This window comes from Crocuta crocuta, unplaced genomic scaffold, assembly GCF_008692635.1.
Source record: "Crocuta crocuta isolate KB4526 unplaced genomic scaffold, BGI_CrCroc_1.0 scaffold479, whole genome shotgun sequence".
Lineage (NCBI taxonomy): Eukaryota > Metazoa > Chordata > Mammalia > Carnivora > Hyaenidae > Crocuta > Crocuta crocuta.
The window spans coordinates 787537-799913 of record NW_027531875.1 but is presented as its reverse complement, the minus strand read 5'-3'; the positions used below and the strand labels follow the sequence as shown (position 1 = coordinate 799913).

The following is a 12377-nucleotide window of genomic DNA, read 5'->3' as shown; positions in this document are numbered from 1 at the left end:
AAGGATAAAAAAAAAAAAAAAAAAAAAAGGAACTATATGTCAAGATCACAGAGTCAACTATCTTAAGTAATATTTTTGTCTATATTATGTGCAAATTGGTTGGCTTTTTAAAATTGAAAGTTTCAGGGCATGTTAATGAAACATGCTGATTTATATATATTTATCAATCACATTCAAGCTTGATCACTCAAACCTATTTTTGGATAATTATTTCTCTGAGAAATCTGTGATGGATTTGGTAATTAATACCTTTCATACAGACTCAGAACTAAGAATTCATCTTTTCCACCTGAAGAAGAATGAAAGTGGCATTAAAAAAATGTATATATATTTCAAGAAATCATTTAAAACTTAATAATTACTGCTTCTAATATGATTTTCTAATCTTTTCAGTAAAATCCTATTGCCCTACTCCTAACAAGTTATATGTATATAGGTAGTGTCTTTGCAGAAGATAACTGGTAAAACATGGGACACTAAGTCATTTGCACCATGGAAATCACAACGGTGAGTCTTAGTACCATTTATATACCATCCACTATGGTTTGCCCTTGAATCTTAACCTTCTTCATGGTTTTGGTCCAGTCTATAATGGTCTATAATAAAGTGTGCAGCCCAATCATCACTTTGTTATAAACCTATTGCCTCTGGACGCCTGGAACCAGATGATCCTCAAATATAATGATAATGGATTTGGCTCACCAACTCAATTACAGTTTCATGCATGAACTTTATTATCAAATGTCATCTTTGAGGACAGTCTGTGAGGAATAACATCTACTTTGATTGTAATATTGCCATTCTTCTCAATCTTTTTCAGTCTTTTTAATCTTTTTCCATCTTTTCTAATCATTGGTCTCTCCTCAGAAACAAAAAAGAAATCAACAGACTTATCCTATTATTGATCTATTACAGCTATATTAGTATTGGATGGCTAGAATTTATGATTTATTTGGATTTCTGTTAACCGGCTCATTTTCTCATTGGGAGATACTATGATACTTTGAGCAGAATAATTCATTTAGGTTTGGCACATCTTGGTTCTGCCCATAAAAGGCCATTAACATGCCTCAGTTACTTTGACAGCCAACAAATGCCCCCACACATTTGCAAATAAACAGAGAGGTGGGGTAATCTTTGCCATGGTCAAAGAATCCTCGATCAGGATGTCACGTGGTGATGTGATGTGGTTCTACGGCTGTAATCCTCCACCACTCTTGGCAGATCACCGGAACAGAGGGCTCAGAGGCTGGAGTTAGGCTGTGTGGGTTCACACACCTCACTGCTTCCGACAGGCTGAATATCCATGTGCAAATTATTCAACATTCCCGATTCTCACTGTTCCCAGCGTGAAACTCTGGGGAGATGATAACTCTCAATTTTATAGCTTCTTTGGGAGAATTCAGCTAGACAATATATGTAAAGTGCTTAGCACCATGTCTGCCACTAAATGTTCTTTATTATCTGCAATATGAGGTTTGCAACATGTGTTGAGTTTTGCATATTCTGCTATTTCTATAAACATACAGTCTTTCGTAGTGAAATTAGGATGTGGGATATCTAGATATGATTTCTAGCTTTATTAAAAATCATGATTTCCTCATCCAGCCAGTGCTCATGCATGAATTCCCTGAGAGACATGGCTTTGAAAGACTTAATTCAATAAAATTAACTCTTTGACTTGTTGGGGTCAAAACAGCTACCATTAGCACAAATGGATTTTGAATTATTACATGGGATTGTGCTGTAGGGTCGTATGAGTAAAAACCTACCTTGGTACATAAATAAATAAAATTTCCCCTTTATTCTGTGTCTACAGAATAAATCTCTTGAAATAAAATGCTTATCACTGAAAAAAAAAACAAAAAAACAAAACAAAAAAAAATCATGAATATAAGTGATTAACATTGGTGCTAAGATGGACAATTGAGAGCTGTAGCTGCCATCATTCATCACTCTGTATGTCTTGATACTTTAAATGAACACCTTTATCTGGTAATATAACTGTGGGATTTTATTTATTTTTACATTAGTTCACATCAAAAGTGAACTATTTAGTTATCAAAAGACTTACAATTTAAGTCAGAAAAGCTGTAAGACATAAAAGAACCCTTTTCAATATCGCAATCAAAGATTTATTTGTTGTTTTAGGTAGTGCTAGATTTTCCAACAGTTAAAAGGCTGTGTCTGAGGCACAAATTAGAGAAAGGGAGTTACAGACCTCTTAAATGTTAACTTGGGAGAAAAAAGTGATTAGCAGTTCTTTAATCTCTGGATCTATAGCACAAAGTAAATATGTACTTTTATTTTATTTACCCAGTTGACTCAATTATGAAAATTATTTACAAAATGACCTACCTTCCATAATCACTATCCAAGATGAAGCTGACATTGTGATGACCTGGAATTAATTAAAATACACAATCAATTAAATTCCCAATCACAGGAGAACAATAACTATACATTATAAAGCTGATTTAAAACCAAAGTAATTTAAAACTAAAACTGTAATTACACAACCATTTATTAATCCTCAAAGACATTATCTGAAAGAAGTATTTTAAAATATACATACTAAGATATCTCAAGATTATAACCAGAGGTGTGCCTGAGTGGCTCAGTCAGTTAAGCGTCTGCCTTCAGTTCAGGTCATGATCTCATGGTTCATGAGTTCAAGCCCCACATCGGGCTTTCTGCTGTCAGCACAGAGCCTTCTTCAGATCCTCTGTCCTGCTCTCTCTCTACCCATGCCCCACTCACACACTCTTAAATAAACTTAAAAAATTTTTAAAAACTATAACTAGAAAAACCTGATAAATATAATAATGAATGAAGAATGATAAAAGGACATATACATAACCATACAGTCCTCTAATTTCCTTCATTCATTCAATAGCTATTTATTTGGGGGAGACACTCTGCTAAGGAGATGAGAGACGCAGGGTGAGCCCTCAGTTCTCTGAACTGCACATACTGTGCAGTAGAGGAAACAGTCAGCCAAGAGCAATGACTCAAACAGAGAACCAAAAATTATGATATCAAAGAGGAGGGTGAACTTTGAGAGTGGAAGGCAGGGCATCAGGGAAGGCTGTTTTGAAGACATGACATTGTATCTGAAATTCTCAGGATGGGAGGCTTGCAAAGGCTCCAAGACAGAATGAAGTGAAGCTCCTTCTAAAAACGGATGCCTGCTCTGGTAAGCATTTCACAATATGTGTATATCAAGCCATCATGTTGTATGCCTTAAACTTATACAGTGATATATGTTCATATAAAACTGGAAAAAAAAGAACTGAAGGATTTATGTGTCCGGAGTACATACAGCAAAGAGAAAAAACAACAACAACAACAAAAAGTAAGGCTACAGGGAAAACAGCTAAATTACTAATGGAATTTTCTGGATGACAGAAGAATAAAAAAAAAAGAAAAAGAAATCTGAAGAAGCTTACCTTAAATGTAAACCTTACGAAAAAGGTAATTCATACATGCTTACATGAAACTGAAAAGAAGCCAAGGTAAAGAGGAAATGTTAATTTTAAAGAAAGGGATGAAGATGCACGGGAGGTCTAAGAGAATATGAAACAAGGAAATAGAGCGAGGCATTTCTGAGAATTATGAAGAATGATGATCAACATTTACCAATATAGGTTCCAGTCGTCTTACAAATCATAGAACCCATGTCTCCATTTGGATGATCTAGTTTTAGCCCATACCTAATAAAATATATGTGTTAATTCCAAAGTTTATATTGACACTAAAGTTTTTAAATACTGTATTTCCCTTAAGTATCTATATAATAAAGATCGATTTATTATCAAAAAAATAATAAAATTGAATTAACTTAAGTAAAGTAAAATAAAATAAATAAAATAAAATAAAAACTGTGTTTCCTTGAAAACATCTTTTGGACTTTAGAATATGTATCAGGATAGAAACGGTTGCTGTAACGAAAATTTCTGTAAAATGAAAATAGTTCCCAGCCTTGGCTGAAGATACTTGAATAAAGCTTCAGTTTATAATTAAATATTTTGTAGTTAATTTGGCTATCCCCATTGCTATTCCTTTTAAATATTTTTAAATGCTAAAAAATGAAATAATTATTTGATAAAGATATTTCTCAAAATATCCCAAAACATAATAACTTAATAATAGTTCATATCATACTATACTGGAGACAATAGAGGATATCAGGTTACAGCTAACTATATAAATGATTGCTAATTTACTGTATAAAATATTATAATTTTATACCATATTTTAGAGTATTAAGCTATAGAGTATTGCTAGACATTACTATTTACACTGGTATGTTCATATCTACTATTCGTTTTCTAAGGAAAATTATTTGAATTACTTACAAATTATCAGATTGTGGTATGAGAAGCTCACAGGGCATTCCTCCAATATAAACTCTGTACAAATATTTTATTGGAAAAGATCGTTACGTTTAGTAAATCATTTCAAAATACTCCCGTCCCACTAAGCTCACTGACACCTTATATTTTTCTCTTAATCACTTATTATTATCCATCACCCGTTCCTTCAACAAACACCTATTGTATATCTATTATGTTGCAGCCTCTGCTGTAGGTACTGGCACACATCAGGGAACAAAACAAAAATCTTGCCCTGGTGGGACTGACATTCTAACTGGGAGAGACCTGACAATAAACATGATAATCATAATGTATGTGTTAGAAAGTGATAACACCACAGGAACAGACGATGTAGAAACAGATAATGGGGACTCTTCCATCAGAAGTTTCATTAATTCAAATACAAAACAGGATTTTGTGTTTTGGAACACACAGTAAGTATGTTCCTTTAATTCCTGTAGGTAGGAATTAGGCAAGGTCCACAGCAGAAACCCCACAGAGTAACCAGGATGAAGAGAACAACATCTTCAACGCCACTGGAATGGAGATAACCCTGGAAGAGGCAGGGTTAGGCTGCAGGGAAACATCCGCCTGTGCATGTCCCCAGCTGACCAGGTCAACCTACTGCTTTACGGAGGAAAGAACCCGATGCTATTGGAAACTGGCAGGCGTGACTGACTGGGACTGTATTCTTGGCCGCACTCAGCATAAACCACCCAGCTTCTGTGCTGAAAACCAGATTCAAAGTAAGTGCAGATACAAACCTGAAGTCTTAAAAAAGTAAGGACTTCCGTTTGCAGAGAACTTTACACTTTTTAATATACTTTTAAACACTAATCTTTTCACTTACCATTACATTAGGTTTGTAAAGCAAGAACACTGAATTACTGTACCCTGTATGAGATTTATGGATTCAAAGTCTCCTTCTAACCTCTCGCCTTATTGCACCTAAATAGTAAATTTAGCAGCGAACACTTACAGACACTTAACTACATTTAAACCTTACAACCATCTTACTGTTACTCTTCCATTCTATAGATGAAAAAACTGAGGCAGGAAGGTTGAGTAGCTTGCTTAAGCCTACAGCCCTAAGGAATAGATCGAGAATTCAAACCCAGGCAGTTGGGCTCCAGTAGGTGCTCTTAACCATGCCCAGTGATTGCCACAGTGGTCTGGGTTTATCTGTCAGTGGCATTACTACCCTATTTGCCCTTAAATATATACATTTTTTTCATCCCATCTTTTAGACCAAAATCTGCTTGGTGGGCACCAAGTCCATTAGCTATTTGTGTGTCCTCTATAATCTGTACTTTGTCTGAGTTTGAAGATTAGGCTGAATTGACAAGAACTGTGAGAAGCAGAAACTGCTTGAACGCTTTGGTGTCCTGACTTCTGCCCAGAACATGGCCCATTGCTCCCTGTTAATGGAATCAGGCCCAGTAAACTGCTTTGGGGGACCAGGTGTCACAATAAAGATGGTAAAATGAGATAAACACAGTTCTAAGACCTTCGTCTCTCACATCAATAGGTGTGTGAAAAGATTTTCTACATTTATATATAGGATCTTAGGGTTTCCAGGGTCCAAGGGCTGGGTAGGCTGATCTCTAGGTCGCTGCTGACTGCAGTTCTATAATTTCATGAAATAATTTCTCTCCATTCCTCTGTACTAAGCACAGGAAATTTCAGTTACAACTGGGAAAAAAAAGGAATCTCCTTGAAGGTTAAGCTTTCTATTTCCTGGCATTATTATTGGAAAGGATGACTTAGAAAACCCCATCTAAGAATTAGAATATAAGCCATTCATAGCATTCAACTATATAGAAGCAAATAAAATCTTTATGCTAAACTGTCTATACAAAATGTTAAATATTCATTTCTCTGTTTAGTACTCATTTTACTATATATAAGCAATCAATACAAACATTTCCAGAGTGTTACACATGCATCCAAATGTGATTTGAGTTCTATCTCATAGAATGTCACCTAAATTACCTTTATTTCATTTGGGAAAACCTTTCAAATTACTTGCTTTACACAATGATATACTCATATGTGTGTATACACATATATCACCTTTTTAGTATTTAAAAAAACCTTCTAATTGTTGTGTGAATTGTTATCTAATTTATCTATTTATCCATTTTATACATGTATTCAATAAGCATGGAGCCTCTTCAAAGCCATAATATGGATTCTGTACTTCCTTCTATAGGAAATAAAGAGGGCTTTCAGTCTTGCAAGGCACGACTGAGATAGGTATAGCACTCCTATGCTACAGAAAGATAATGCTAGTGAAAATGCTAGTTTCTGGTCCAATTGTGGACAATTATTTTTTGATATTAAGTATCAAATACTATCATACTAAGTAATATTACCATCTGGTCTGTAGCTAGTAAATGGAGGAACCAGTGTTCAAATCCTACTTAAGTTATTAACCATTTTTAGTTTCAGCACTCTCCCATGCACCATGGTATGAAAGGAAAAGAGCCAAACTACATGTCAGGAGGCTTCGGTCCTCCTTGCCCCCAATCCTGACTAAACTATAAACCTCCAAGCTACACACTTACATATACATGCAAATTGAGGCAGTTAAATTAGGTAAGGCGTTATCCAGTAATAAAGTTCTATGACCAACTCAATTACTCTTGAACTTGCCTCCATGTGCCTTCTGTTAATAATATCCATTACAGAAAAATAAAGAAATATGTCAGACCAAAAAGAAAGGCATGTTGGCCATTTGCTTTCATGTCGATGAATCATCTAATAATCTACTTTGCTTCCTATAATATGGCTGAAAATATACCAGCTAATCCACTCACATTGTAGTGATTTTTAAACTCATTGGACCCATTAATTTTAGAATATCATATCATGGGATATCATGATAAAAGTATGTTTCCACATCAAAAATTTACCTCAAAATCCTAACATTTTTCCCATTTGAGCTTAATGCAGTATTACTTCCATAGACATCAGTGAAGATTCTGCCTTGGATAGTTATTAGTGTACCTAAAACAAATAAACAAACAAGTCTGTGTAAGATTATCTACCCATACACCCATATACTTAATATCCAACATCAGAGGTATCCCCCATAAAACAGGCATCCAGATACTTATATCCTACAATGTTCGTCACTATTGTTTAGCATTGTTCTGAAAGTTCTAGCAAATACAATAAAATGAGTATATATGTATTAAAGCACTATCTATAAGTATTTATATATCAAAGAAGTTTTTCACAGAAAACAGAATGAATTATTCAATAAATACTGCCTGGGTCATGAATGATATATTTGAAAAAATAAATAAGATCCCTACCAAATAAATAAATAAATCTTAGGAGAAATAAAAATTAAATATAAAAATAAAACCATAAAAACTCTTGAAAAATAAGTATAAATTTGTATAATATCTATATAATTGGGGTGGTATGGCCTACAGCATAAAAGTGAATGAAAACATAACAATGGTTAAGATCTGTAGATTTAATTTAGAAAATAAAAAATGTCTTAATAACAGAAAAAACCATTAATAAAATTTAGAAGTAAATGGTAAATTAAAAAAATATTTTCCACATATATAACATATAAAAAGTTAATATCTTTAAAATATAAAGAATTCTTATAACTTAATATGGAAAAAATTGACTAGCATTAAATTAAACCAAGGAGATGAGCAAGTAATTAATAAAAGAAGAAATACAAATGGTCAATAAATATATATAAATGAGTAAATTTAACTGCATAAATCAAGAATTGGAAAAATTAGAAATAAGCTACTACATTTTTCATATAAATACTTGAAAAAAATTAGTACTAAAGTTGTTAAGAGTATAGACATGGGCATTTTCACATATTCCTGTTGGTATTATAAACTGGAATAATTATAACACTAATAAAGTGGAAGCCAGCTAAATGTCCAATAGGGGTATAGTTAAATACTTTATAGCAGATTCAGATACAACCATTGAAAATAATTTTTGAAATATTGGGAGGTATTGTACAATCAGAAATGTGTTGTTTAGGGCACACGAATAACTCAGTCAGTTGGGTGTCCGACTCAGTTTTGGCTCAAGTCATGATCTCAGTTTGTGAGTTTGAGCCATGCGCCGGGCTCTGCACTGACAGTGCGGAGCCTGCTGAGGATTCTCTCTTCCTCTCCCTCTGCCCATCCCCAACTCACTCATGCACGCTGTCTCTCAAAATCAATCAATAAATAAAAGCTTTAATAAAAAAATAAATGTTACTTACAAATTATCAGGTATAATTTTATATACTAAAAATTAAATTAATGACTACAAACCAAAACAAATATTTCAGTTGTCATATAACAGACCTGGAGTTCCAGATAAAGGTGTGATGCTCTTTATTGTTGGGGTTCTGAAACTTTTTGCCTGTAAAATAATACAGTCAATAAGTTAATATCTCTTCTTAGATTATTTACAATTAAATAATATCCATAGGGGCTCCTTGGTGGCTCAGTTGGTTAAGCGGCCGACTTCGGCTCAGGTCATGATTTCATGGTTCGTGGGTTCGAGCCCCACATCAGGCTCTGTGCTGACAGCTAGCTCAGAGCCTGGAGCCTATTTCAGATTCTGTGTCTCCCTCTTTCTCTGACCCTCCCCTGCTCACGTTGTCTCGCTCTCTCTCAGAAATAAATAAAACGTTAACAAAATTAAAAAAAAATAAACAATATCCATAATATGACTGTCAAAATATCTCTTTTTACATATAAGAAAATAAAGTTTAGAATATTATTCTGATTATTCAAGATTTTTTCCTTAGCCACTAAAATCCTCTTTCATTTCAAAATATTTTCAGCTTGGAATTTTCACAATCATCTTTTGTTATCACTGTAAGTCAAACTCTAATAATAAGGCTCTCTAGTGACAACTTCTAGGAATTTGGTGAAATAAAATTACAGAAACCCTCTTTTATTTAAGCCAATGGAGAAAAAATAACAAAGCATATTTCCTAAGCAGAAGCAAAACCTGGCAGAAGTCCATCAAAGTAAGCTTTAGTAACTAAGCTAATGATAATTTTCTAGAGCAATGCAGGTATAATTCTTAAGAATTATAACAAACAAAATTGGAATTGGGAGAAAGCAAAAGCCCGGGGAGCTCACAAGGGTGATGGGAACTCTAATACTTTTGATAGACACACATAATTTTTTTAAAAATATGGATGATCCTTAGAAGAAATGTATTATTGTAAATATCTCTATATAGGGTAATTATATTTTGAATGACTTCTATGGTATGTGCAATAATATTTTATGACTTCGTATTAGAAATTATAAAAAAATGAAAGGTTATTTAAAACGAAGTTGAGTCCAGTGAAAATAAGAAAAGGAAAATCAAACTAAGAGTAGAAGTGGAGAAAGAGAAAAAGACTGTGAGTGAGGAAAAAATTTAAAGTTTAAAAGTTTAATTCATTAGTAAAATTAAAGAGGGAAACAAATAAATAAGAGATTCTTATATAGAAGATAATTAAAACTGAGTAAAGTTATCCTTAGCTACCTGCTAGTGTATTTTTTAAATGTAGAAATAGATTTTAAAAATCTGTAAAATAAAAGCCCACTTCTGAAAGAAAGAAAGCACAAGATCTATTATCCGTAAGTTCAAGGGGAGATCCTATGTACATTGAAGGTGCATGCCCAGCTGTCAAGGCGACCTCTGCAGGTATTACTTTCCGTAACAGGAACCCCATCCACACTGACTCGCACAGTGTAGGAATCCTCTGGCATTGCTCTGCAAAGCAAATGAAGAACATATAAGGAATGCAATGACTCTTTTATTTCATTTATACCATCAATGAAAAATACTGTCCCAGACTACAAGTCATTTTTGAAACAAAATGTGCAAAACTCTAAATGATGTACAGTTAAGTTCCATTCTATATTATTAGAATTCCATCCTATATTATGGAAAGATGTCCATCCGCAACTCTGTGCTGCAGATTCTAACATGACGGACCTCAGACAAATGCTTATTCTAAGTGCATGGGTGCTCACTGAGGAGAAGGAAAACAAATGTATTTACAAATGTAAGAATAATCACTTGAAACACTAACATTGTCACCTTGGTACAGTTATGCTATGCGTTGGGTTTTTTTTAATTTTTGATTTAATTTCTAAGAGAGCTTTTGCTACTAAAAATAGCCATAGATGAAATCCTCTGGAATATGTGCGACCTGTTTTATTATAAAAGTTGCCATTTATAATGATTAATTTTTCCTCTAAGTTGCTAATAACAAACATCATTTTGGTCTGATAGTAAAGAACTTGAAATGTCACTATACTAAATGATCATCTTTAATCTTAATGACCATGTCAAGACTTGAACAAAATTAATCAAACCAAACAGGAAAGCACAGTTTTGATATTTTGAGGAGCATCATTATAATTTAATAGTAGCCATTTATCTTCTAAAAGGGATCAATAATGATAAGATAATAGCTCTAATAACCTGGGAAAGGATTTAGAATATATTTTACTGTGCCAATATGTGGAAAAAGCATTACAACTCAATACAATAAATTTATAAAATAGTCTAAACTTCATAAAATAAAGATAACTGATCATCAGAAAATATTATAATAGCCAGATTATATAAAACACTATATAATACTAATACATATATGAGAAAAATACTCTTATTAAAGGTACTATAAAACATACCTAGTATAGCAGGTAATTTGAGTTGAATGACTTGAATCCTTTTCTACATCACAAGAAAATGATCGGAAAGAGGAAACTAATTGAACACTGTTTCCCAACTCAGCATTATCAACTCCATAGTTAAACTGGTTTGCTTGAGCAAAACCTGGAAAAGTAAAAACACTGAATTATTATTGATGGAATTCCGTTTTCAAAGATCTAACAATTGTCATTCAGTACTGAATCATCAATAAATAATAAGGAATAGTACTAAAGTAAGCAGTTAACCTATTTTGTATTTATCCCTATGATTATAATCCTTCTTAGAAGCATAAAAATTTGCTTTCAATTCATTTATCTAGAAAAGTAATGCTTGAGAACCTATTATTTGCCAGGCATGGAATTAAATAGCTTATATTCCAGGGGTAGAGTGTGGAAACCTGCATCAGATGCTATAGCTGCTGGGGATAACTACTGTGAAAACAAGCAGGCCTGATGGGATAGGAAGAATAGTTGGGTCAAACACTATTTTATAAGGGATGGGATCTTTACCTTGAGTTCCTATAAAGCAAAATCTGAGGCATGGACTTGGAAGCAAATGGCTTATTCAAGTAGTGACCCCTTTTGGACAAAAGAGAATAAAACCTGAAGAAAGAAAACCCGAGCCACAAGCACAGTTGCAATTCAATCTTGCTGGAAATTTCCAAGGAAATTATAGACTACCTCTCAGAATCAAAGAATCAATGGCAAGAAACATCACTTCATCAAATCTTGTCCCCATTAGTTGAGGGTTCTCCCTAGGGGAAAAGTGTTTTTCCTGCACTTTCAGGCTGCACATACACCCATATGCCATATGAGTTCCAATGTCCCAAGTTACTGCATCAGCGAAGCCCTGGGACAGTAGACAAAGACCTGCTACGGGAACAGAAGGCAAGAGCTACAAGCATAGTCAGTGTCAAAGTAAATGAGGCACTATTTGCCATGACTGTGGCTAGCATTAGGAGAGGATGTGAAGCTGAGTGTAAACAGTCAACCCTTCACAACAATCAACTCTTCACAACATATAGACATGCTTATGTACATTTTAAGTATAATCCATTATCAAGCCAAGAGCTCTGCTAAAGATTTAATACCAGAGGGTTAGTGGGGCAAGATACAGGCCACACTAACACAACTATTCCTGAGGCTATAATGAATACTCACTCACCATACCATCCCTTCCTCCCCCCCCCCTTTTTTTTTTTACCACCCATTGTAGATTTCCTTACCCTTAACCTGTACTTCAACTAATGGAGTGACACTTGCCTTCATCCTGAGTGTCTGAGCCCTTAATTGCCTTGCC

General features: G+C 34.0%; 1 protein-coding gene across 1 annotated transcript in view; it reads right to left on the bottom strand.

The window, feature by feature from the left end:
- The window catches only part of PKHD1L1 (PKHD1 like 1), a 149037-nt gene extending 137221 nt beyond the window's left edge, over window positions 1–11816 (bottom strand). The window contains exons 1-8 of the mRNA XM_077772932.1: window positions 11759–11816; window positions 11057–11201; window positions 10019–10127; window positions 8714–8771; window positions 7292–7385; window positions 4359–4412; window positions 3640–3713; window positions 2359–2401 (exon numbers count right to left, since the gene is read on the bottom strand). Coding sequence (XP_077629058.1) covers window positions 2359–2401; window positions 3640–3713; window positions 4359–4412; window positions 7292–7385; window positions 8714–8771; window positions 10019–10127; window positions 11057–11201; window positions 11759–11816 — 635 coding nt within the window. The remainder of the gene's footprint in view (window positions 1–2358; window positions 2402–3639; window positions 3714–4358; window positions 4413–7291; window positions 7386–8713; window positions 8772–10018; window positions 10128–11056; window positions 11202–11758) is intronic.
- Window positions 11817–12377: the final 561 nt, after the last annotated feature.